General features: G+C 42.4%; 1 protein-coding gene and 1 long non-coding RNA gene across 3 annotated transcripts in view; one reads left to right on the forward strand and one right to left on the reverse strand.

Annotated features, from left to right (window-relative positions):
• Positions 1 to 637: 637 nt before the first annotated feature.
• On the forward strand, positions 638 to 24,779 carry LOC138154849 (uncharacterized). Of its 2 annotated transcripts, none has more exons than XR_011166692.1 (3): positions 638 to 745; positions 20,670 to 20,773; positions 24,662 to 24,779. It is a non-coding gene; the product is annotated as an uncharacterized lncRNA (long non-coding RNA). The 2 variants fall into 2 exon arrangements; XR_011166691.1 differs by having other exon boundaries at positions 638 to 734.
• Positions 7,082 to 27,181, reverse strand: part of ADAMTS8 (ADAM metallopeptidase with thrombospondin type 1 motif 8) — a 29,183-nt gene continuing 9,083 nt past the window's right edge. Inside the window, exons 2-9 of the mRNA XM_069079854.1 lie at positions 24,694 to 24,933; positions 20,136 to 20,268; positions 18,148 to 18,315; positions 16,621 to 16,922; positions 14,224 to 14,407; positions 10,577 to 10,749; positions 10,286 to 10,461; positions 7,082 to 8,291 (exon numbers count right to left, since the gene is read on the reverse strand). Of these exons, the coding sequence (XP_068935955.1) occupies positions 7,724 to 8,291; positions 10,286 to 10,461; positions 10,577 to 10,749; positions 14,224 to 14,407; positions 16,621 to 16,922; positions 18,148 to 18,315; positions 20,136 to 20,268; positions 24,694 to 24,933 (1,944 nt within the window). The 3' untranslated portion in view covers positions 7,082 to 7,723. The remainder of the gene's footprint in view (positions 8,292 to 10,285; positions 10,462 to 10,576; positions 10,750 to 14,223; positions 14,408 to 16,620; positions 16,923 to 18,147; positions 18,316 to 20,135; positions 20,269 to 24,693; positions 24,934 to 27,181) is intronic.

Below are 27,181 nucleotides of genomic sequence, written 5' to 3' on the forward strand. Positions count from 1 at the left end.
CTTTCTAGGTTTAAATCTATGATTGTGTGTGACTTCACGAATACTTTCTATGCTCTCAAGCCTCTTTTAGCTGTTATACCTAACCTTTGAGACATGTACCTCACATTGGGGGCTTGGTTAGACATGGAATGTTTTTGAAGCACATTGTTGTTCAGTCATTTCAGATTCTTCATGACCTCATTTGGGGTTTTCTTGGCAAAGGTACTGGAGTGGTTTGCCATTTTTTTCTCTAGCTCATTTTACAGATAAGGAAACTGAGGCAAACAGGGTAAAGTGACTTGCCCAAATTCACATTGCCAGTAAATGTCTGAGGCTGGATTTGAACTAGGGGCTTCCTGACTCCAGGTCTGGTACTCTATCTATAGTGCCACCTAGCAGCCCTCTGAAGCACTAGTAGGTTCCATTGAAGCTTTCAATTTATCAGCAGGAAGACCAAACCTAAATAAATGAAGTTAACAGGGGCCATAGAGGACAGAGAAGAAAAATGCCAAGCATATTATCCAATTGGAATTTCTGACAGTAAACTAAGGCAGTGTAAGGGCATAATTAGACTGGATGCCTCACAACCTTGAAATAGCTTCCAACCTGGAAGGCACTGTTGGTATACTTAATCTACGTGGAGGTATGTTTCACACTCATAGTGACCTCCTTCCAGGCTTCTTATGGATGTTTCTATTTTCCCTCTGACTTATCAATGCTTGAGGTGCTGGATGTGGAAATTGGAGTGGACACAGGTATAAAGATGGTAAAGCTTTCTTAATTTGATCAAATGTTTGTATTGATAGTGTTAGTATTGGCAGGATAGGACTGCTCTTCCAGAAATGGGATTTTAAGGTGGGATTCAGGGGATTAGTGACTTCTCATGGTATATTACCAGGGAAGAGTCTTCACTTGTGGAGTCTGGTTCTTTTGGAAGCCACTGGGCATTATCCCACCAGCTCCTGTTCTGGGGGTGGTCTCATCCTGGGAAATGGTGCTACTCTTTTTCTTCTGGTTTCTTGTTAGATCTGGCATGGTCACCAGGCATACATTAACCTTTCTGGAATCCAGATGATCTAGGGTGGCCTTTCTCAGTGTGCTCACATGTGTTCTGAGGGTGGAAAGGTCAGTTTCCTTTCCATGGAGTAGGAATTTGACATCAGTCCCAGCCTCCCCAACCACACAGGCAGACTTACAAAAATATCACCAGAGGCATAATGGAAAGATGGGACCATAGGATGAGTGTGGTAAGCACATTGCAGCATCCATGCTGGAAAGGTCAGCAGCTGCAGGGGAAAAAGCCAGGACCCGAAGGGGGCTGTCAGAATGGAAAGAATTCTAACATATAGACAGTGAGGGTTATGGCTGTCTAAACTGGAGATTCAATTCTGGATTAATAATATACATATATACATATACATATATATAATATTGTATATTTTAATCACTGTTTCCACTAGAAAACCCTGTTTCCCTCACTTCTTCCTGATGTCCCTAGGTTTTCCTTGTTTCTGCAATCTTTTCATATCAGCCCCAAAAGCCAAGGTGACTTAAGGCTTCAGGGAGACTCTCTTCATGTTCCCCTGCCATAGAGTTTGCCAAGTATTTGATTGAGAAATGAACTGTGGTTTAGGCTTAGCTACATCTGAGACAGTCCCTAAGAATGTTCTCCCCTTAGTCCCACTGGGAATGTTCCTTCTCCTTCCACCTTCCCCTGATACAGACATGTACAAAAGAACTCAGAAGCAGGAATGCTTACCTGTCATCAATAGCACTGCTGCTTCTAGATCACCTCTTGCTCAAGTTGTTATTATTTTGAAAATCACCCAGAACATGGTACTAACTCTTGAACCCTTGATCAACTCTGACTCATTTCCAATAGAAGTCTCCACATTCTTTCTCTCCTTCCTCATCTCCTCATCTCAGCTCCCCTTTTCCTGCATTCTGGTCCTACATGTGGAACACACAGCATCTTTCCTTACTTCCGGAGAAATTCATTCCACATGTGTCTGATTCATTTCTGTTTACTCTAACTTGAAATCTCTGGTGTCCAAAAAGCCTTTTAACTATTTTTTTCTTCCCTTTCTTAGAAGCAGGAAGTTGTGTTTGGCTAAGTGTAAACTCTTCCCGATCCTCCAGGGCCTTATGAGATGTTTGGAACGCGGAACCCTTGAGGTCTAAGGAGGTTTTACTGCAGTGCTCTCCAGGCCCTGCTCAGCCCAGCACACTGTTTCCGGGATAATTGTTCGATTGCCAGGGATAGACTTGGCAGCCTAGGGGTGCTGGAAGGAGAGCTAGAACCTTCCTGCCTCATTTCAGTGATCTCAGGGCCCGCAGGGAGAACAGACTTTAAGAGTGACAGCCTCAAGATGAGGGGAGTTTAGTGATTTGTGAATTTCCTTCACCCTTCCTGCATTGGTACCAGATTGTATATGGTTGGCTATGGTTTATATTGTTTCTCTTTTCTTTTTCACTTTCTTCCCCAAAGAGAAACATGATTAGCAAGGTCGACTAGGAGCTCAGGTGCTGTTTATTTTGTGGGCTGGGGAAGTCAACCGGGCCCTGTTTAGAAAGGTAATGTTATCAGTGATGTTCTTCACTTAGAAAAATGTGAATTAGTGTAATGTAATATAGCCATTGAGTTGGAAAAAGGCAAATCTGGTCTGGTAGATCTGATCAAGTTGTTTGGAAGGGGTTATCTAGAAAACAAAGAGATACACAGAGAAGTAATCCCTCCCTGGTATAATTCTAAAAGAAGGAAATTAGCTAGGTAGGCAAAAACATATAAGGAAAAGACCTGGAAGTCCTGATAGACTAATCCATTCACTAAGTATTTACATATTAACCTCCCCATCACTATTAGTTCCTATGAGTTTTATAGATTTTCTAAATGTGAGGGAGCTCTGATGGAGACATGAATGTCTTTCTTGAAGTCATGGATTCATTATTTGAAGGGGATGACCTTTCCCTATCCACCATTCTTTAGTAAAGGGTATATGAGTAATTACACATCACTGCTATATATTTTCTCTCAGGGCAGGGATCAAATTAGGTCACTTCTCTTCTTTGACATCACAGTACCTGTAAACAATGGATTATCCATACACAGTGGTAACTGACTAATTTACCAGTGATTGAAATTGGAATGGGCAATGCTGACATAGAGGCAGACCATTTTACACTAAGATGATCATCAACCACCACTGCCCATTCGAATAGAATGGAGGCTGGGGAATCAGTAGCCATGATAATTTAAGCCTTATTCATTAGTTGTATTCACTGTTTCCAGCTTGCCCAATAATCTCAAACTGTTTTCTGATGACCTGATCATGGCAGTGATTTCAGCTCATTATACTGTTGAGAGTACAGTGATGGGGAAATATAGGGCAAAGGTCATCAACTTCACTGGTTCTTCCTAATCCTTTTTATCCTTGCTTCTAAATTGGTTGCTTGGCACCCAAGGGCATTATTGGGAGTGAATCAAATCTCCTCGTCCCAATTAGTTTTCAGTTTTGTTGAACAGAATCCCGAGTGTGGTGGGAATAGCATCCTAACACCTGCCTCCCCACCCCACGAGTGCACACACCTCCTCTCCCCCATGCAACGTGGGTCAGTTTCCCTTAAATATATATTTCCTCAAAAGCTTCAGGCATGCTCTAATTTGCTTGGTGGATGGGCCACAGTGGGCAACCTAGGCTAGAGAGTTTTGTTTAGTTGAATCAACTTGAGGTATCCTCAATGCATAGGCTTGTTGAATATGAGACTGAGAAAGGTGATGGGAATTGAAAGGAATTTCAGATTATAATTTAGATAAGTGCCTGAACTGTCAAAGTCTGAGTGTCATCCAGAGAAAGAACAGTTCGAAAGACAGACTTGAGAATGACCAAAGACTGCCTAGCTAGCAGGCTGGGTGTAGTTGGCTGGGGTTTGAACTTTTTTTTTAAAAAAGAGCTAAATATAGCTCTTGAAGCTATTAGTTAAAAAGCTAATAGACTCTTTCTGCTTTTGGGAAGGAGCCAAATTTCTTCTGACAACCAGTAGATGGAAGCAGAGAGCAGCCTAGTGACTCCCAGAGGACATTGGCAACTGCATCATTGGAGGCCTGAGCTGTCCCAGTCCCACATGTTCTCTGGCCATGTTTGTTCCCAGCCACACACGTGTCCCTTCATGTGTGTCCTCTTGTATGCATTGGGGAAATATTCATCACTTCTTTGGCTATGCCAGTTGACAAAATGTCTTTTCCTGTGAATTGTCTCCTCCATTCCTCTGAGTAAAAGAAAATACATTGGTAGGGGCCCAAGAGCTATGGTTTGGGGTGGATGCTCGCCCATAAAGTTCCTTGAACCTGGAATTGCTTTCCTGGGACCCATATATGTAGCACCAGGTGCTACCATAGAATTAAGGCTCTCAGTCCTACAGGTAGGAGGGCAGTGATGTGACCATGAAGTGGGTATCTGGAATTAGAAACTGAGGAAGGAATACCTTTGTGGGGAATGAGTCCTTAATTTCTACTCGTGGGTATAATGTGGTCAACCTCTAGTTTCCCAAACCGTGGAAGAAAAATCTCTGATTTGATAGACTCTGTAGTATGTGTCCAAACGTCCTGGCCCATTGCTGATGATGTGGATTAGAGTGCCTGGGGCAAGAGCTCTGGAGGTTTCCTAAATCAGCCCTTGCTGACCGTAAGAAATTTGGCATTTGGGAACCTTAGACTCTGTGTGAGGGCCCTACTGCTCCAGGATCTCTGAACCCCCATCAGTATGCAAACTGTTTAATAAAATTTTTAGCAATTTAATAGTAACATAGCCTTTCTCCATCCCTGTCTTAGACCACAAGCTTAAAATAAGTCAGGACACAACTGTGATGTTTAAAAAAATAGAGCCAACATAATACTAGGAATCCTCCCACTATTCTTGGCATTAGTTATGCTTGTTTAGGAGAATGTGGAAAAACTGGAGAGAGGCCCAGAGGAGAGCAAGGAAAGTGACTAAATAGTTGGAAAACAGGGTTCAGGAATAGGCTTCACAGGGAGGGCACCCAGCTGGGTTAAAAAAAATACAAAGGACACTGGCTGACAGGTGTCTTCAGAGATTAGGATATGGCTTTAACAAGGAGATGGCCCATCACCACTAGGGAACTGTTTCTTCACTAAGGGGGAGTTGATGTGGGTGGGGGAAGAAGAATGTTGCAAGTCTTTGTAAATTTAAAAACAAAACACAACACTACCGTTAAAGGCCAAGAGAGGCCTCCAGGCAGAGCTGGGGGAGCGAAAGGACAGGAATTATTCCCAGGCGTAAGACCCACTTGTAATAAGGAGGGGAAGGAGAAAATAATTATTTGTGCCAGCAGTTTTCTTTCAAATATTCAAGCAGAGGCTGGAAACCGCTAGTCAGAGATGTTGGAGAGAGGATTCATTCATGCATCGGGAGAAATTCTGAGTTTCTGTGATTCTAAATGAGTCTGATATGTTCAAAGGCATTAGTCTAATCACTAGCTTCCCAAACAAGGCCCCTAAGGATTTCCTGTTATGAAACACCCATACCAATATCCATTTGGACTTCAAGTTGGGGAACAGACAGTTTCAGCACAGTGAGAGTAAGTGTATGAAAGGTACCCTGCTGGAGAACACACCCATCATCCCTTCTCCTGCTCTGCAAGGGGTGGGTGGTGGTTAGTTTAGGGCAACAATGGCCTGGTCTCCCTTTTTAGATCTGTTCTTTGTGAGCCTCTGAGCCACAGCTGTTGGGTTTCCAGACACAAATAAGCATTTATCCTGTTAGCCCTGCTGAGCCCACACAGTGAGGGGAGAGCCAAGTTGGATTCCATTCTGCTTTGCACATCATCAGCCCCACTGCCAGCTGAATTCCAGGGGCAGAATCTGTGATTGGTAATGATGTAGGGAGCAGAGATGCCTCAGCTGGACCAGTGTGAACGAGTCAAGAGAACATCCCACCGTGACTGTTTTAGGGGGACTGATTTGAGACTTAGGTGAATGAAGGAGGACTGACTGAGAAAGCAATCTAGGTGCATTGCTACTGCTGTCACTCAGATGTCAGAGCTGTCATAGTCAGCAGCTCCTGAATTCTTGGTTTCAATGTTTTGCATATGTTGGTCTTTGTAGACCTGGCTTTCTACTGTACACCATAAAAAAAGGCAGAACAGAGTGGACTGAATGCTCTTTCTAGAAAGTGAGTAGAGAGAGAAGGGGAAGAGAAGGGAAGTCAAAGATTAGAAGATAAAGAAGTTGCAGGATGGAAACAGACTGTTATGGTTTTCTTTCCTCTCCTGAATGTTATTTCTTACTTTTGCTTATCTTTGTTGCTTCTCACCCACTCATAATCATTGATTTAGAGCCCCGTATGTTAGGAGTGGATGGCAAAGAGCCAGGAGACTCATAATGGAGCCAAAACAAGGAAAAGAGAGGACAGATGACTCTGAGAACGTTGGCTGGCCTTTAGTTGGTCCCTCTGCTGCTAGATAGGGAATGCCATTCTGTGCAAAGGCATCCAGGAACGGAGGGTGGGAGACAAGGTCTATAAGCTCCACTTTCAGACAATTTTTGGATTCAACTGTTTGCCCCTTCAGCCTCCCAACTCTGAGGATCCTATAGACTTTAATGGGGCTGCTAAATGGGGGAGTGAGAAACGGGAAGGGGGGGCTGAGTGTGTGTAGGATAGGATATAGCCAATGATTAGCCTTGAAATGGCACATAGGTGATACAAAATGTATACACCCTAAACACCCTAAACCTATCTAGGTGAAATGTTGCTACTGTGACTTAGGTTCATGTCATATTCAGAGTCTGAACCAGGAAACATTGCCACTTTCTTTGGTTAGATGTCTGGAGAGACCTGGGAAAGCTCAATTGGATGATACTAGAGTTGGAAGGGTTCTTAGAAAGCATCTCTTCCAGTCCCCTTCTTTTATAAATGAGGAAACTAAGGCTCATGGAGGGGAGATGATTTGTCCAAAGAAGCTGGCTTCTCTCTGTGCATGCTCAAAGGGAATCAATCTCTTTCCTGGAGTGGCAACCCCATCCATGGGCCTTACCCATGGGCCCCATTCATAGGCTCTGCTTCCCTTACCACTTCCAAGGAAATAATGGACCAGATCAAGCTCATTACATTAGTACAAGATCACACTTTAGTCCGACACACATTTGCATAAATACTTGAAAAGGATCTCTCTCCTTCAGGCAGATGCTTTGACAACATCTGGCCACCCACTTTCCCTTGTTACTTTGTAGTCTTTCAGGCAATGGAGTTTAATACTGAGGATATCATTGTCATCTTTTTAAAGACAGCTCGAGGGACATAATGTCCCTTATTCTGAAAGAGCTTTTCTTTCCCTTCCCTTTCCACTATTTCTTTTCCCCCTTTGAGGTAGATTATCTATTGGGGAAACCAAACAGATAGCACTTTGTTCTTCTTCCTTGAACATTTTTAGTCTGATATAGTCCTTTGAAAACAGGTTGACACCAAGTTTATACTTAGGTCAGTAAGTGCATTTTTGCCTTTAAACCTATACCTTCTATTTGAACCCAAGCAAGGTCCACTCAACAGCCTTTATGATCTGTCCCTTTCCCTCCTCCCCCTTTTCATTTTTGTAGTCCCCAGGGGGCTGTGACAATAGGAGGCCAGGGTGGGATGCATTGCCACAACTAATGTTGTCATCATAGGTGGCTGCCCTTGTCCATTCCCCAGTACCATGTCCATGAGCATGAGGACCATAGACCTTTACTGGGTCACAGGGAGCAGGGTCGGTTCCCACAGGGCTTGGTGTCCTCTGGCTTCAGAGCCTTGTTGCAGGTAGATGAGGCTTGGCCAGAGGGGTCCCTGCACTCCACTGTCCGCCTCTGCCAGCCAGAACCACAGGTGCTAGAGCATTCAGTCCAGTCCCCCAGGACCCACTGCACATTCAGCAGGGGTTGGATGATGTTGGTGGTTGTCTTCTCCTTTCCTTTTGGTTTGAAGACTACATTCTTGGGAATAAAGAAGGTGTACTTGACTTTTGGGGGAAATACCTCACTGGAAACAGTCAGTAGCTGGACAGTCAAGGGCTCAGGCAGTGGTCTGAAGCTCTGGAGCCGTTCGAGGGTAGCAATAGAGCCACTGTACTTAAGGATGGTTCCCTTTAGGAGGATGTCCTGTTCCATGGCTGAGATGGCCAGGTCTCCATTGAGCAGGTACCGCCCACTGGCAGTCTTCAAGGCCAGGTAGTTGCCATCGTTGCGAACTCCCCCGTGGCTTCGCTGTTTCACATCAATGTTGGTGGCCCCAGCTGGAATAGTGACTATGTCATTGTATCCATACCTGCAGGGAGAGAGGGACACTTAAGGGAAGTGGTCAAAGAATCCAGGCTGTGATTGTGGCCCAGGAATTAGAATGCTTGTGACTGCTAGAAAAACATTTTCTTTTATACAGGGTTGGAGTTGAGTGAAGAAAGCAAGACGTTTAGAAATGGCTCAAAAAATCCTTAAGAAATCAACTCCAGGGGCAGACAGGAATACTTGTCATTCAGTTTTTAAAATTTTTTGCTTAATCTGCAATTATGTTCCAAATGATTGAGTTGAAATTTTAGATATATCTATCTCTAGATAGTTCAGTAGAAGAGCAATCCCAAAGAGTTTTGAGAAGCATATTGGTGTTGCCAAACCTGTCACCTCTCAGTTTAAATGAGCTCTCAAATAAATTCAGTTCAGTGCAATGGTATTAAACTTTGTTTGGCCACCTCAGCACATAGAGTTCAAACCCACATGGAAAAATCAGTTCCAGAGAACCATTCCAGAACCCTGTGAAGATGGAAATCTCATTCCACCTCTGGATCAATCTGCTACTAGAGTTGGATAGTGTCCATTTGGTTAATATTGTTCCAGGACAGGAACTAGTGAGATAAAGCTTTCTTATGAGTAGGGCTGGCTAGCATGTCAGGAGGTAGGTGTTTCTTGGGTGACATGATAACCCTCTGAGAAAATGTGGAAAGAAAATGTCAAGGTATAGAGAACTTGAAGTGGGTTGGATTAGGGTTGAACCTTTATTACCTTTTTCCTCCTTTTTTCCTCTGAGAAAAAGAGGAAGTATGGAGAAAGGAGGATGAGAACTATTCTAATTCTCTGTCTTTCTAACTGGGGAGGGAAGTTGGGGTGGGAGAGAGATGGATTGCTTAATCTAGGACCCTATGTTCCTTTGGTCCATTAAGGACTAAATCAATTAAGGGCTAAAAACAAAATCATACAGTAGGATTTAAAATCATTGCCAGGGAAATCAAAAATCCTTTGCTTCAGCTTTCTATTCCCTTTGGACTTAGAAGTATGAGGAAACTCTTGAGCATGTTTGTCTCAGGCAGATTGTGTTCTCTTAGTGTAGTGGATGGGATGGAGTGGGAGCAAGTGTAAATTTGCTAAGCAGGGTATCTTCAAATGCTTCTCAAAGACTCATTCATTGAGGACAACAAAAGAAATGTTTGTGTGACACCAATTTGCCCAAGTCTACTGATTTTCTTTTTTTTAAATGATGTTTTATTTTTCCTGATTACATATAAAGACAACTTTTTAACATTAAAAAAAATTTTAAGTTCCAAATTTTCTAGTGATTATCTTAATGAACCCTGAGTCAATGTGGAATGTGGAGAGTATGACATACATCTCAAATATTGAGGACCAGCATTCCTGGCATCAGGCTACCTGGCACAGTGAGGGCTCTTAACTCCTCAAAATGCAAAATGAAAAGGAAAAAGGACCTGGAACCTACCAAGAGAGTTGTGTTCTAGTCTTGGCTCTGTCATTAACTAGCAAGCTCATCTTGGGTGAATTACTTTGTCTCTCTTTGTTTTATTTCCCTCATCTGAAAAATAGGCATCATACCTATTTCACAGAATTATTTTAAGAATAAAATGAGACTATAGAAATGAACACACAAGCATTGTATCAAGTATTATACAAATGTGAGGTATTCCTACACGTCAGTAAAAGTGCTTAGAGTTCTTGGGAGAGGACCAAAAGAAAGTGTCTTTTGTGTTTTGATGAAACTAAGGGTCTCAAGCAGAAAGAACAGGACTCCCCATGCCAACAATGGGACTGCGTTCTGAAAGAATACTTGGGAAAGTCCTCAGATTGCTAGGCCACTAGGGAGAGCATCCAGGGATTCAGGCTACTGCTGTTCTCTCCTACTTAGAAGTGAAAAAGGAAATAAAAAGAAAATTTGGGTCATTCTAGGGAAATGTATTTCAAAGGGAGTCTAGTCCTGCCTATGACCTAACTTCCCCACCTGGTCACTGATCTTAGGCATAAAGGTTTAGAGAGACTCACTTGGAGTGGTTGAGTGAGCCTGAGATCTTCCTGCATGAAGAGCCACTGCCCCCACATACACCACACTTATCCAGTTTCCTAGGGGAGTCTACCACGTGATCACAGCCAGCCTTGACACATTGGCCATGGACACAGATGGACAGAGTCTCTGGCCCACACAGAGTTCCATCAATCACCTGTAGTGGGGAGAGGCAAACAAAAGCAGAATTCATGTAAGTCTAAGGGAGGCCAACTTAAACATGGGGAAGTGAGTTCACTTTCCTTCTGAATTCTGAGTCTGAGTAATCTTACTTTGGTTTCAAATACTTTGAACTCACTCCTTCCTCGAGCTCTGCAGAACAGCTTGCAGCGGTCCCGGGGAGACACCCCTGCATACTTGGGGACCCACTGAAGGAGATTCCCATCATTGTCAGTGAAGTTGTAGGCATTGTACTTCTCACATTGCTGCTCTCTGAAACTCTTTCCTAAAAAAGCAAGAGGAAAGGGTTTGGGTGCTGAAGGGGATGTGGAATTCTCAGAACTTTTAGGGAGGACAAAAAGCTTTGAGGCTACATGGCCACTTGGGGTACTACCACTGGGATTCATACTTTGGGTAGGGGACAGATTAGAAGACCTTTGAAATCTCTTCCATCTCTATAATTCTATAAATTAGAAGAGAGCACCTGCCCCCCCCTTGCCATTACATTTAGGACTCAGTTGTAAGGGTACTCAATACATTTTTATTTATTAACAGCTTTGGGAAGATCTTCATTATTTCCATTTTACAGATGAATAAGTTGATACAAGTTTCAAATCCCACCTCTTATGACCTGATCTTGGTCAATTCAACCTTTCTGGGCCTCAATTTTTGCATCTGTAAAATGGGGGAATGTATGTTGCACTAGTTGGATTCTAAGGTTCATTTTAACTCTACATCTACAATGTTACAATCTTGAGGAATAGGAAACCATTTGATAAATCTGAGAGTATACCACAAACCAAGGAGCTTCTCCTAGAACAGGGGATAGCTTTAGTTTCTGTCCTCTGTTCTCTATAGAGTCATTCCTAATCTATTCTTATGGCTCCAACTAGCACCTCTACAGCAACAATTCCTCAAACTATATCTTTAGTCCCAACCTTTTCTGTAATATTTTAACTATATATAGGACATCTCCATTTGGAATGTATACTGGGACTTTGGATTCAAGATACTTAGATCATAGACCTATTCCTGTGGTTCTGAATAAATGATTTCTTTGGAACTCTTTTGTTGCTTCTATTAAATAAGGGCATTGTACTGGATGACTTCTAAGATTCCTTCCAGTTCTAACATTCTATGATAGATGGTGCTGGTACAATGGAAAGTGGACTGGCACCTTGAGCAAAAGACCTGAGTTCAAATTCCACCTCTGATCCTGTCTTTGTGATCTTGGGCACATCATTTATCTTCCCTCGACCTTAGTTTCCTCAACTGTAAAATTAAGGAGTTGGACCAGGGAGCCTCTTAAGTTCCTTCCAGGTATAAATCAATGATCTTAGGATCTCCAACTCAACATGTCCAAAACTAACATGCTCCCCTTCCTAAAGTCCTCATTTCTATTCACAGAACTACTATTTTTCCAGTTTCCAAGGCTGAAAATCTCGAGCTATCTTTGCCTTTTTTCTCTCATTTATCCTTCTCATTCCATCTGTTGAGAAACGGTATGGCATAATGATAGGGAGTTGGCTTTTGAAGCAGTAACAACTGAGTATAAGTTCTGTCTTCGACACATGTACAAATGTCACTGCAGGAAATTCACTCTCAGTCCCCCAAGCAACCTTCTAAGACTGTAAGTTACAGATGACTTGATGGAGGAATTTTTAACACCAGGAATTCCTCATGCAGATGAAATCACAGGGGTGGACCTCCTCCCTCCCCACCAAAACTAAAATAGGTCATTTAGCCTTATCAAATATCTTGAATTTGTCTCTTTTCCATTGCCTATGTACAGGCCCTTCTCACCATATACCTGAATAATTGTAATAGTCCCCTAGCTGACCCTTCCTATCTCTACTCTGTCCTTCCTTCAATCCATTTTGTGTATGATTGCCTGACTAATCTTCCTAAAATACTGTTTTCATTGTGTTATTCCAGGTAGATAAGGGCAATGACTCCTTATTGCCTGCCACCTCATTTCCAAAGTCCTTGTTATAAAAAACCTTCTATAATAGAACCTTGAGACTCCAAACTGCACTCTTCTCTGCCTGAGTTGACATCTTTAAGGTATTCTGTGCTCATTCCCACCTCCACGTCAACTCCCATGCCAGTCTCTCTCATCTGGAATGCCTTTCCTCACCTCTCTACCTGTCAAAATGATACCCATTTGTCTAGGCTCATCTTAAGTCTAATGTGCAGAACACAGTGGTAGGGACTGGGGGAGAAAAAAAGATTAAACATTACATGGTGCTTGTGCTTATGAAGCTCATAGTAAACGCTTAATAAGTGCTTGCTGATGGATGGACTCACAGTCCATCAGTATTACGTCACAGTATTACGAGATTAAAAGACTTTAACAAAAATTCCTTAGTCATGGAATGCGTGAAGATGATACAAATGAGTTCACATACCACAAAATGATATGAGATAATGGTTTAACAGGGGTACAAAATAAGTGCTATGTCAGGACTGGGGAGGCATCTTTACTGACGGGGGGCATCATGGAAGAGATGGCTTCCTTTCACACAAGAGTCTTTTTTCTCTTCCTGCCCACATGATGGTCTTTCCCTGAACACTAACTGCCCTTAGAATATATACCATACAGTTTGAGAATTCCTTATCATCATGTGTGTTGTGTCTTATTTCTCCTACTGAAGAAAGGCAGAGAGTAGGTCCTGTATTTCTTTTCTGTCCCCCATATTACCTAGCATAGTACCAGGCATATAATATATGCTCAATAAATACCTGCTGATTGAGATGGCGACAGAATTATTCATCTGACCTGCTTCTCAGGCTACTCCCCACACTATATGTTTTCCCTGTATAGCATTGGGCATACTCTACATAATAGACAGGCAAACCTCCACAATGCCAGGCCACTGGCCAGGGTTTCTAAGAGTAAAGGTCACTGACAAACCCTCTTCCCTCTTAGAAAAATGCAAAACAATGCAGCAGCAGATGACCAATTGCCTCTGGAGACAGACCCTTTTTACCCTTTGTACTCAGGTAAATCACTCCTAAAGTTCTATCTATCTTTTCATGCCTGGCAAAATTTCTAGGAAATAAGGGGGAAGTGAACTGTACTGTGGGGAAGAGAACTGATTTTCCCTCTTTCTCCCTTCCCTCTCCCCTCTCCCCCATGCAATTGTCCTTTAATACTGTTCCCCCATTCAAGTACACTTCTGTGCTTTTTTTTTCTAGCAGGTACCAAGGACAGGAATGTGGCCAGGAGAGGTAGAATTGTCATCTTTTCACTGGAAGAATCAGGTCCATGCTATGGACTCAAGGGAAGATGGTCAACTATTCCCAGAAAGAATAGGAGTGACAGAGTCAGAAATCTTCCCTCTGCCCTGGACTGAATGTTGGCTGGTTAGACATTGAGGCTTTGGCTCCAAACTCTCCGTGGAAAGTCCTTCCAAACATACAGAGGGGAATTTGGCAACCATGAGACGGGTTACTATCCTGGCTACTCATAAGAATAGCTGGGGTTTGGAGTGACCTTGTTGTCCTCTTCCCCCCCTCCCCCCTTTGTTAGATTTTTTTCAGGGCTCTGTCTGGTCCCTAGAAATTGGGTTTCCTGGGTTCCCTGCAGTCTGTTTCCATACTTGGTGCCTTTGTTGTCTCCACTGGTGTCAGGACAAAGAATCCTTTCATCTTAGGCTCAGAACTCCATTCCTAGAGAACTGCCCCTATTGTGTTCCTGGTGATATGTAGCACCGGTGGCAGCCCCTACTATAAGCATTGCCTGCAAACAGCCAATTACCATCAGGTGGACATTCCTCAGTGTGGCAGGACTGATACTTGGCTCTCTGGCCCACGCAGTACTGGCCTCCATTCCTCGGCTCAGGGTCCTTGCAGTCTCGGTAGGAGAACTGCACTCCTCCTCCACATGTCCGAGAACACTCTCCCCATGGTCCCCATGGGGCCCAGCCTCCATCCACAACAGGCTGCAACACAGAATATCTCAGTGAGTCTGGTATGGAGGCAAGAGGCTTGAATTCTCTGCACTAGGTCACATACCTAGTATGGGCATGAGTTCTCCTGAGTCTCAGCCTAGTTACTTGGGAAATCTTACATCTAAGCTACCAGTCTCTAGTGGAAAGATCACCTTGATGGATATTCTAGGAAGTGTTAATGGGAGGAAATGCTTTCAGTTGAATCATTGACCACTGAGACCAAACACTTGTGTGTATCTAAGAAGGACTAGTCTTAATGAAATATGGCCTCTAATTTTTGGAGGCAGGTAACCTGGAGTTCATACATAACAAGCCGAACAAATATCCATAAGACCAAGCCACTGGTAAGAATTTCCAGGGTTTCTTTTAGGGCAGGGAGTTCAACCCTCACAAAAATTGTGCAGGAGAATGTCTCAGATTAGTGGGGGCAAGGAAGTAGAGAAGTATCCAAAATGGAGAGGAAAAGTAGGCTTAGGATGTTGCATGAAATGGCCTGACTAAATGGGCTGGTAAAGTGTGGAGCAAAAGACACTTCATAGAGTTGTCCCCTTCTGAGTTTTTCTAGACTACTCCTATTATATCGGTGTCTAGAAGCAGGATGTAAAACTAGCTGGGTGCTGAATGATGAAAGGGACCAGCTCACTGAACTCCTAAAAGGGCTCTGAATGAAAAGGAATAATCATACCAGACATTTGTATAGTGCTTTGAGGTTTACAGACTTTTATACACTGGGTAGCCCCAAAGTCTTCTTGCAATCTGAAGTTTTTAGACCTTTGGACCACCCTGTATTATCTTACTGAATTCTCAGTCCTGTAAAATAGGTACTAGAGGCATTATTATCCTCATTTTGCAAATGAGGAAAACGAAGATTTAGAAGTTTACTGACTTGCCCAAGGTCACATAACTAGGAAGTGTCACACCAGGGCTTCAAAGTCAAGTATCCTGCCTTTGCTTTCAATGTTTTTGTTTTTCTCTTATGGCACAACTGCCTCCCAAATGTAAGAAACCTCATCATCCTAAGGCAGAAGAAACTGTGTAGGGAACAAAAAAAAATTAAAAGCCTCATTAAGCACTGGGGAAAAATGTATCCTTTAAGTTTGTGGAATCCTGGGGACGTGGTTTCTCAAATCCCTCAGGAAGGTCTAGAAAGTCTTTTCTCTTCTTTACATAGCCCTATTCTCCTTCCTTGGTACTACAGTTAGGTAACTTCCTTGATGATACAAATAACAAATGATACAAATACAAATAAATTATGTTTAGATTTAATGATTCTGTTCTAATTGTAGGATGCCTGTCTTAACCTGTAAACGCCTAACAGGTAGGGATCACATCTGTGTGATCGTCTTAGTACTGTGTACATGGTATCAGATGCTGGAGGGTGATAGAAGGAGTGTGGTATAATGGAAAGAGAGTTGGTCTTAGAGACACAAGAGCTGGATTCAAGTCCTGCCTGTCTCTTTTGCTTATTAACTTGAGGAGTATGGGCAAGTCTCTAGACTTCCCTCAGAAGCAGCTAGGTGACTGGAACCCAGGACTTGGACTCAGGAAGACCTGAGGGTCAAATCAGAAATAAGCTGCATGACTCTGAGCAAATCACTTAGCCTCTGTTTCCTTATCTGTAAAGATGAGGATCATAATAGTACCAACCTTACAGGATTGTTGTGAAACTCAAATGAGGTAACATATGGAAAGTACTTTGCAAATCTTAAAAATACTATATAAATTTTAGTTATTATACATTATATATTATATTTTAGACCTCAGGGGTAGGTAGGTGGTACAGTGTATTGAATGTGGAGCCTGAAGTCAGGAAGACTCATCTTCCTGAGTTCAAACTGGCTTCAGACACTTACTAGCTGTGTGACCCTGGATAAGTCACTTAACCCTGTTTGCCTCAGTTTCCTCATTTGTAAAATGAGCTAGAGAAGGAAATAGCAAACCACTCCTGTATCTTCCCCGAGAAAAGCTCAAATGGGGTCACAAAGAGTAAGACAAGATTGAAATAACTGAAGAACAACAATCAGACCTTATTCTCAGAGCCTTAGTTTTTCTCATCTGAAAAATGGGGATAAGAATATTTGTATTACCTATCTCACCCTTTGTAAATCCCAAGATTCTGTATGAATGTGGGTTATGATTTGCTAGAAGCATCTGCAGGGCCGCCTTCTTTTACCAATGTGACCCTGAGTAGTCTCATTACTCACCTTTGGTCTCATCACTTCCTCTTCAGGCAGACAGCTACCATCCCAACATAGATGGCCTTCTCTGCAGGGTGTTCCATCGGCCCAGGGCAGACTGCCGTTCTTGGTGTGGCAGAGGGGTTCAGCAGCATCTGTATGGCACCATAGCTGGGCACAGATGTCCTGGACCGAGGTGTTGGGACAGTGGAGGAAGCCTGGTCCAAAGATCTGCTGGCATTGCCGGTCCAGCTTATAAAGGGCCTCACGGCCTGGGAGGTTGGAAGGCAGGGGGATAGCTGAAGTTGGGGCATCTAGTAGGCAGTGGCCTGGTTGGAAGAGAAAGGAATAAGCCTTCAATAAAGTTAAATTCAAATTCCTAACTGGGGAATTTATTTATTACCAAAAAATGTACTCCTCCTTCTCCTCTACAATTGAATTAACACCAATTCTTGATCATCTGCTTTTTTGGTTTAGCAGTAAAGACATATTTTGAGTTGACTTCCTTTTTTCACTTGCAACACTGTTCTCAGTCACATCCCTGACTCCCCCAGTCCCTATGCCCTCCCAACTACTCACTGTACACCTAGGTAATGAAAGGTAATGTTAAGATTTTATCTTCTTTAAACTCCAAAAGGCAAGGCTTTTTTCCACTGATGCTGATTTCTGATTATACCTTATTTAACAAACGGTGTCTTCAAGGGACCCAAAAACCACACCTAACCCAACAAATCCTTAAACCCATCAGCTAATGGCCAACCTTCTAATGATCTCGGCCAACCTTAAACTTCTTGGACATTTGGCCCTTCCAGCTTGGGAGACTCTTTCTGGAGCTTATCCTTCACTGGATATAACCTTGGAGAACAAAGCATTACCTTCTTGCTATAACTGGGTTTGGAGTAGTTCTTGTGTAGAGGAATGTTAATCATCGTAAAAAAAACAAAACCAAAACAAATATAATCTGCTGGGGAAAAATAAGTCAGACATTCCCAAAGTCAAAGAAATATGACATTTGGATTATTAGGAAGTAGTGTCATCGCTCCCTTCTACTAGGTTAGAGAATCAAGAGTTATTTATGTCCTCATGCCTATTTACCTGTTGGAATTCTTTACTCAAACACATAAACCTTCTCCCTGAATCCACTACTTTCCTTATTTTGTATTCCTACTGTTTCATTCATTACATGGGCTATTGCCACAATTTGGGCTAGTCTTAGCACTGATCATTTTTTGTCTGTCCTTCAAACTCTGCTAAACACTCACCTCCTCCAGGGAGCTTTTCTGGAATAATTTCCCCCAGCTCTATAATTGGTACAGTAGTCACGGAGTTTGGATTGCTAGGAGATAAGGGTAATTGAAGAGTACACCAGTACCAGCCCTGGGGAGGGGTGGAAGGAAGCAAAATTTGATTCATATCACTAAGATCCCCTCCAATTCCAAAGTTACATGATTTTCTGACTCCAGGAAAGATTCAGGTAGAAGGCTTTCCCCTAGGGGGCAAATTCTAAGTGTTGCTAGCTCAGAAGAAAAGAGAAATTGTTCAAGTGATGCTTACCATGTCCTCCATCCAGGAACTCAGTGATGTATTTGGCACTACAAGGAGACCAGGGAACTGTCTTGTTCAGGTGGACAAAGAGAGGAGCCATCATATGGTGCTTGCCCATAGGCCCGAACAGTCGCTCACAGGTTTTGGAGTCATCATGAGGCATGCTAAGGACATGTCCTAGGGAAGAAGACACATCGCATTATTAACATGCCAGTCTCTAAGACTCCATTCCTCTCCTGTCCCTGATCTGCACACCTCATTCCATATGACCTTGGATCCCCCTTCCCCCCACCCCCATCACCTTAGTGTAAACCCTTCAAAGGAGCTGATTAAGCTCAGTGGAGAGGGTGTTCATCAGTTTTCCAACTAAAGTTATTACATTAGACTGCTAGCTCCTCTAGAGCAGAGACTATTTTTATGCCTTTCAGAGCTTAGCATGGTGCCTTGAACAGTTTCATAAATGCTACTTGACTAGTTAACTGATTGACTTGTTATTATCGCAGGTAGAAGCTGTCTCATGGTCAAGTTCATCCTTTTCTTTTCCTGTCTCTTATGACATTTTCAGGCAGCATTGTGGTCCTAGAATATTTTCCCTACCCAAGTTGACAGTGGATGCTGAGATTCTACCTCCTTCAGAATGCCTTCTGGGATTAATTAGAAGAGAAGCATTGATTTCCCACTTCTACTCACTTCACTCTGTCTTAAAAACATATCACTTTATTCATTACAAGCAGTTTTGCTTGTAGGGAATGTTAAAAATTTCACTTATTTCTTTACATACATACTTGGTATGTGTCTTATATGTACCTGTTTATGTATGTGTTGTATTCCTCATTAGAATGTAAGCTCTTTGAGGGCAGGGACTGTTCTTTTTATTTATATGCCCAGAGCAATAAATGCTTAGAGACTGATTGCTGTGAATCTGTAGTTTTCAGGGGATGGTTGCTTTTCAAAAATTTTTTTTTCAGACCTAGAAGGGACCTTAGAAATTATCTAGGTGCTGGGTGTGGTGATGTATACTTGTAGTACCTGTTACTGGGATTCAAACCTAGGTCTTGTCCTTTTCATTGACCCTTTCTACTAGAATGTACTACCTTTCTAGTTATATGCATATCCATTTACATTTGTCTATATTAGTCTTTTGGTCTCACACCAAGGGTTCTTAACTTAGAGTCAGTGAACTTTACACGCACACACATACACACACACATTCTTATAACAACATTTAAATATAATTGGCTTCCTTTGTGGTGTTGTTCAGGCATTTGTGACCTTATTTAGGTTTTTTTTTTTTTAAAGCAATAGTGGTTAAGTAACTTGCTCAAGGTTACACGGCCAGTTATTTCTGGGTGTGGTGCTGAGTATCTGGGCCCAGATTTGATCCAGGTCATCCCAACACTGGAGCTGGTGATCTTACTCGCTGAACCACCTGGCTGCCCCTTAGGGTTTTCTTAACAAAGATACTAGAGTGCTTTTCCATTTCCTGCTCTAGCCCATTTTACAGAGGAGGAAACTGAGGCAAACAGAGTTAAGTGACTTGCCCAGGGTTATACAGCTTACTAGTGTCTAAGACCAGATTTGAATTCAGGAAGATGAGGCTTCCTGCCTCCAGGCCTGGCATTCTAGCCACTATGCCACCTAGCTGCCCCTCAGTTTCCTTTGTAATTTTACGTATTTTATTTTATGCATCTAAGAACATTTTTAAGTGTCCAGAAGGGACCCAGAAGGGGTTTATAAAGCTTCACCAAACTGCCAAAGGGATCCCTGACACTAAAAAAGGTTAAGAGCCTCGGTCTTAGACTGAGGCCCTCAAGTGATTTGTGCTTCTTCAGCACATCCCTGGGTACTAATAAGGTTATGGAAATATGTGCTTCAAGTCCTCTGATGATGACAGGCTGGTCGTGGCTGATGAGGAGGCCTGTGATTTACTCAGTACACTGGGTAGCAGATATAGACCCTAGAGCAATAGTCACCACTTCTCTACAAGAAAAGCTCACCTAATTCATGAGCCAGAGTGTAGGCAGCCTGGAGTCCCTCATCCTCAATCACAGAACAGCTCTTGTCGGGGTCACATATGGTTCCAATGTCGGCCACACCTAGGGTGTCACAGCTCTGTTGCCCACAGAAATCCTGCTTGGTGGGAAGACAGTTTGTAAGAGAGACATCTCACAGAAGGGCAACCAGATGAATATTAGCCCTGCTTACTCTTCTACTTAGGGCTCAGCTAACCCAGAGAATACTTGCACAGTGACCTATAGAGCAATTTGTATTTTCTAAACCATTGCCATGGAAGCCAAAGAGTATCAGTAGTCGGTTATTCCTAGCTTTTCTCTTGAATTCTATGATAGAATCTGATATTTAGAGCTAGCAGGCACCTTAAAGGTCATTTAGTTCAAGCCCCTCATTTTATAGCTGAGGAAACTGAGGCTCAGAGAGATTCAGCAATTTGCCAGTTAATGAGAGAGCCAGGATTAGAGCCTACTTTGTGGTATCTTCCCAATTATGCTCAGACTCCTGCTGTTTCCCCTTAGGGATTCATCAGTCATCAAGACAGATGATGGATTTCTGGATGGTGTAAGAGATGACCCAGAGATTTCTACTCCTCCTCAAAGAACCCCTGGGGGCCAGGATAAAGGTAAAGTTAGTTCTTTCTCAAAAGTGAAATCCTTGGTTTTCTCGATCACTTTAATTGCAATGACTACAAATGGAGGTCAACCCCTCTTTGGTAGCACTCCTGAACTGGAAGGATGTCAGCCATCATCTAGTCTGATCTACACTTTGAACAAAATTCCTCTTTCCAATATACTTCACCAGTAGACAGTCAGCCTCTGTTTGAAGACATCCAGTGAAGGAAAACCTCTACCACCTATGGCAGCCCATTCCGCTTTTGGTCAGCATTCATTGTAAGAAAATTTGCCTTTATATCAAGTATACATCTGCCTCTTTTGTAACCATTTGTTGCTTAGTTCACACCTGTGGGGTCTAATTATTCTTCCACGTGGCAGCCCTTCAAATAATTGAAAATAGTCATTACCTCACTCATCCTGGGCACTATTGCTATCTTAATGGTGCTTAAGATTGATAAGGGCTTTTTGGATCTCCACATCATATGTTGTCTCATTAACCTTATAGGACACTGAAACTCCTAAACCTTTTTTCATAGGCATGGCTGTCTAGCCACATCTTTTCTGCTTTTCACCTGTGTGGTTGAGTTTTCAGCTCAAGATTTTAAATTTATTTTGGGGCAGGGAGGAAGTGCTGTGGATAGAGCATGGGTCCTGGAGTCAGGAGGATATAAGTTCAAATTTGTCCTCAGGCTGTGTGAGCCTGGGTGAGTTCCTAAACCCTAAGTGCTTAAAAAAAAATTCTATTGAAAAATTCTAGATTTGGCCCAGTGCTCTAGAACTGGTTGAGATTTTTTATTTTGGATCCTGAATTTTTCTCACATGCAAATGCCATCTATATATTTTTCTAAGTGAGTGATAAAAACATTAAATAGCATAGGGCAAAAAACAGATGTCTAAGGGTACTCTACTTGGAAAACTTTGAAGCTTATGTCAAACTATTAATGGCTACTTTTTAGGTTTGGGCATTCAACCAGCTCAGAATCAACCCAACCATACTATAAGCAGGACAATTAGCAGAAAGAGCACAGAGTTTGGGGCTAGAGGCCCTGGAATCAAATTCTGACTCTGTCACTTAGTTTTGTCATTTTGGCAAGTTGCTTGACTTCTTTGGGTCTCAGTTTTCCCATTTGCAAAAATAGAGAGGGTTTGACTAGATGATTTCTAAGATCCTCCCCAGCTCAGAATCTTCAGTCCTGTGTTTTTAGCCCACATCTCTCCGTCCTGATCACAAGAATAGCAAGAGAGTTTTTGTCAAATACTTTGTTAATATCTAAGTGATATTATCTATAGCATTCCTTTGATCTGTCAGTCTAATACTTGATAATTCTGTTGAGTTTGATCTCATCACCATGGATACTTCCTCCAGCAGTAGAGATCACAATCTATCCATGGCTTCTTATCCTATGTAATTTTCGTTCATGTCTTTCTATATGTCCTCCATGGGGGGGCATCTAACGTGTCACAGGCCTCGAGGAGGCCTTCCTGTAGATTTCTTGACATTACATGGATACCAGTGGAACACACAGGCTGTCCATCAGTTATCCCTTGCTCTTGGTACATGACTGACCCTTCTTTTCTTATGGCAAATTTCTTTGATGATAATTTTTGATAATTTTGATAATTTTGTACTTTTTCATTAGTAATATACTAAAGCTAATTCATGCTCCTCATCTCTATTGCCTTTTGGGTGACCCACAAATTTAATTTTGTATTGTTAATGGTATTCTACCATTAACAGTCTTAAAGCGTTAACTGAAAAATATTGGTGTTGGTAAAAAAGATGGGCCTTTGTTTTAGGGAGAAGCTTGGCATTATTCAAAAGCACTGCAGAATGTTGTAAATGCAATGCAACCCATTTCTTCCCTCATCTTTCAATCTGCAGTGTCTGACCAAGGTAGATATCCTTATGGATCAGCACTATGGGTCATCCAGCCAGCCACACACCAGTTGGAACAAGAGGCATTTTTTCATTTACTTGCTTTTTTCTCTGTGGATAGTTAGGCTGAACTTTTTGGACTGATTCTAGGTCTCATTTAGGAAGAAATGCAATGTGCCAGCACCTGATGGAAGCAGCACAATGCCAGACATTGTTAGGAACATCTGAAGGGCCTCACTGTCTCTAGGAAATTTCTCTTTGATTTGGAGTCTTTGCAGACATCCTCTATGACAGTGACCAACCATTCTGTCCTTGGGTAGGCATACATCTCCCTGTTTTATAACCTGTTTGATATTAATAATCAGAGAACTGTTGAGCAAAGTTATTTCAGTTGTTGCATTTCCATCTTTCAAAGTATCTCATATATTTTTTTTAACATGTTCTGCCTAACATGACTAATCTAGCAAACCTGTCAAAAAAAAAAGATCAGATGCCTCTCATGACCTGTTCTTCCTTCCTTTTTTTGGGGGTGTGTGTGGACATTTTGGAGGCAATCAGGGGTAAGTGACTTGTCAAGTATCACACAACTAGTAAGTGTCTGAGGCTGGATTTGAACTAAAGTCCTTTTGACCCCAGAGACAGTGTTCTATCACTGCACCACAAAGCTGCTCCCTCATGACCTGTTCTTGATGGAGTCAAGGTGGCCCTTTGTGATCACCAATTTCTTTTCTAGATGTTTACTAACCACCTCTTTAATAATATGTTCTAAAATTTTGTCATGAATTGAAGGCACACTCATTGTCCTATAGTCTATAGATACTATTCTTTCTTTTTTTCCCTTAAAAAATCCAGAAATTGCTTTTATGCAGTCCTACAGTACCTATTCCATTTTCCACAGTCTTTCAAAGATGTCTGACAGTGAATGCCAACAGTTATATCTGCCAGTTCTTTCAGCAACCAAGGATATAGTTTGCCTGGGCTTGGCCACATAAACTTATCTAGGGAAGACAGATAGGTGATCTCTTATTATATCATTCTTTATCTTGACTGTCATCTTATTAACCACTTTCTTCTGTCCTTTCTTGGGCTGATTTCTTCTGTAGATTTTTAAATCATTGGATTCTCCCTATCCTTTCTCTGAAACCCTGAAATCTGCTCTTTCCAAAGCATGAGTGATAAGTGATCAATTTTTTTCTCTATCACAGATGCCAAAAAAGAATGGTCATTTCCTTGTGAGATTCTCCTAATTTCTACCTCAGCAGCCAGGTCTTCTTTGTTGGTATGAATCAGGTTCACTTCTTTTTTGGTTCCTCTACATTCTGAAGGGTGAAATTATCATTGAGGTAAATCAAGAAATTATTAGCTATTCTGCTTTTTTTTTTGGTGGGGGTGGGGAAGAAGAGACAGAGAGAGTGAGACAATGTGACAGAGAGAATGAGAGAGAAAGAATGAGATAAAGACAGTGCGAGAACAAGACAGAGATGGAGAGAAAATGAGACAGAGAGCTCCAATAGATGTCTGGATAACTGAAGTTTTGTCACTTATGATCTATCTCTTTCCTCTTTTTCTTCAGTTGGAAATGTTTTTTTTTTCTTCTGAATTCAGAACATACCTTTACCTCTAAAGGTCATTTAATAACCTCATTTACCTTCAGGTGGTAATGTATTTGAACCACACTTGACATAGCACCTCTCCTAATTTTATAAGGCTATAGACAAGATCCCTCGCCTATCAGTACCTGTGTTTAACAGCCATCTCTAGCAGAAATTCTTTCTTATAGCTAACTTAAAGTCTACAAGCTGCCATTTACTCTCTTTTGCAGTGAGGACTCAGTGGATGGTCAATCACTGAGCCTGGAATAAGAATGGCTCTTTCTTTTCCAAATACCCTACACTAAGATGTCTTTCCTGACTCATGAGGCTTCTGGCCTTCAGACTGGACCAGAAAGGAGACCTTTCCCTCATGGGGGTAAGCTTTCTTGGGCTCCCTTTTATCTGTTTTCCTCCTGTTCTCCTTTGAGCCCCAGGACTTCCAAAAGCCAGGACCACCGACCTGTCTGGTGAGCAGAATGGCGGTGTCATAGTGTTCAGGATGGCGGTCACTGGTGGGATTAAAACGCTGTTGCCAGCTGCAGAAATTGCGAAGGGTGAGCCCACCGTTGTCTGACACTTCTGGACCCCACTTCTCATCTTCCACCACCAACACCTTGACCACGACTAGGTTGATGGAGTTCTTCAGGCTGGGGTGCTTGTAGATCCGAGCTGCCACTGACATCAGTGTCAGAATGTGATTCTGCCAGAAGGAAAAGACACCAGGAGAAATAGAATGTTAAAGGCTGTGAGGAGGAACCAAGAATGCTATAAAATCTGCAGAAGACTTGACCTATATTGCCTCAGTTGATTGTCAAACAATTCCATGATATGAAAAAACTGAGATGGCAGACGGAGGTGATGTGAATTGTCCAGCTAGTAAGTGTCTGAGGCAGAATCTGAACTTAGGTCTTTCTGACTCCAAGTCCACTGGGCCATACTTTCTCTAGACTAACTTGACTTGTTATTTTTAAAGTAAATTTTGATTGCTTTTTTTCTTTTTACCAGGGTATGCATTCTTTCACCCTCCCCTAATTAGAAAGTTATCCCTTATGACAAAGGGGGGAAAAGGCAAATCAACAAAACTAACACATCTAAAAGTCTGATCTTATATGGAGTATTTCATATTTGTTCCTGCATAAGAGGAGGTGTCTTTCTTATTTCTTCCTTCTTTGGAGCTAAGCTTGTCAACTCTTCTAATACCTTTCCATGGAGTAGGCATTTTCTCAGAAAAAGCAACTAACTGTATACCCAAGGTAAGTAGGGGTTCCTCCACCCCCCCCCCCCCAAAAAAAAAAAAGAAATGTGCCTGATGGTCTGTGGAATAACCTGTACTTTTCAGGAAAGAAGGAGGAACATTGAGCTGCTCACATTGGAGACTGCCTGTCTGGTGACCTGGTATCATGAGCTTCTCTGTGTGCTGCTTTGAGGATCTGCTCAGGCCTTAAAAAAAATGAATGAGTCTAATAAGAATGAGGCAGTTCAGGATCACACCTGCTTTTCAGTTCCTCCCAGCAAAGGCTGAAGGCACAGAGATCATAGTCTGGCCACAGTCCTGTTCTCAAATTGCCAATTGCTTCCATGCTAGATTCCAGGGGTTTGAGAACAAGCCAGATTCCCTAGTGTCTTTTCCTTTCTCAGGGTCTTTTTTCAAGCCGGCCTGCTTGGAGTAGTTGACAGATGGAGAGGGGAAGGGGCAGAGTGATATCCAGAGCTGACTGGGGAACTAGGACCGTGGCTCCCTGTCCTCCAGCCTGGTCAGCATCCTGCATCTTCCAAGTCATGTAATCCAATCTCCCTTCTCCTCTTTGGTCAGGAAGGTGGGAGGGTGGTGAGGACCTCAGAGGAAAATCCGGAAAGGGACATTCCACAGGCTAAAGCCATGTGTGGGAGTTCCAGACGAATCCCATTATTTGTGAATGGGATTTATCCGTGCACCTCTTGGGCTGAGAGCCAGGTATTTGGACAGCCCCACAGACGTGGGGTTGGGAGGTTACTTAGCATGTCAAGCACTCCAGCAATGTTTAGGCTGATGTAAACATCTTATCAGCAATGTTAGAACTTGGCACTGGCTCTTGGAGTCAGATTCATGAGAAAAAACGCAATTATTATGCAACTCTAGGCCAAGGGCTCAGGGCAGTAGCTATCAGGGGCTCATTCCCAGACCAAATCCTCTTTTTTGAGGGTGTTCAGAGGGACAAAAAGAGCCACTTGTCTTCTGGAGAAGGGAGGCAGAGGGTCTGACAGAGCAAGGACAAGTCCCTGGGGTTTCTTTACAGTTTTATGAAGCTGATTATTCCCAAATGATTACAATTTTCTGGATCTCAGTTTCCAAAGTCCTGTGTTCAAATCTGACCTCAGACACTTACTAGCTGCACGACCCTGGGCAAGTTACCTAACCTTTCTTTGTCTCAGTTTCCTCAACTGTAAAATGGAGATACTAATAGCACTTACTCCCCAGGGTTCTTGGAATGATCAGATGACATAATTGTAAATTGCTTAGTGTAGTGCCTGGTACAGAATAAGCACTCTGTAAGTGTTAGCTATTGTTATTATCATCTGGTAATGTAATAATAATCTGTAATTATCATCTGGTTATTATTGTCTGGTAGCTATGATGACTTCTTTCATAGGTGTTGTAAGGATGAAGGAAGCAGCAGAAGTCACTTGTTTAGTGCTGGTCACAGTGGTTGAGCACATGGTATTTAAGATATTAGAAAAGTCTTTGGTTCTGCCCCTCCCCCTCCAACACACCAGACTGAAAGTCAAACTCTAGTCTTCATTGAAGAAAATATTTCTTGTCCAGTTGTTTCAGTCGTGTCCGACTCAATATGACCTCATTTGGGGGTTTCTTGACAAAAGATACTGGAGTGGTTTGCGATTTCCTTTTCCAGATCATCTTACAGATGAGGAAACTGAGGAAAACAGGGTGAAGTGACTTGCCCAGGGTC

This window comes from Petaurus breviceps, unplaced genomic scaffold (genome assembly GCF_028583685.1).
Source record: "Petaurus breviceps papuanus isolate PSGF00001 unplaced genomic scaffold, PetGlider_PUasm1.0 91133, whole genome shotgun sequence".
Classification (NCBI taxonomy): domain Eukaryota; kingdom Metazoa; phylum Chordata; class Mammalia; order Diprotodontia; family Petauridae; genus Petaurus; species Petaurus breviceps.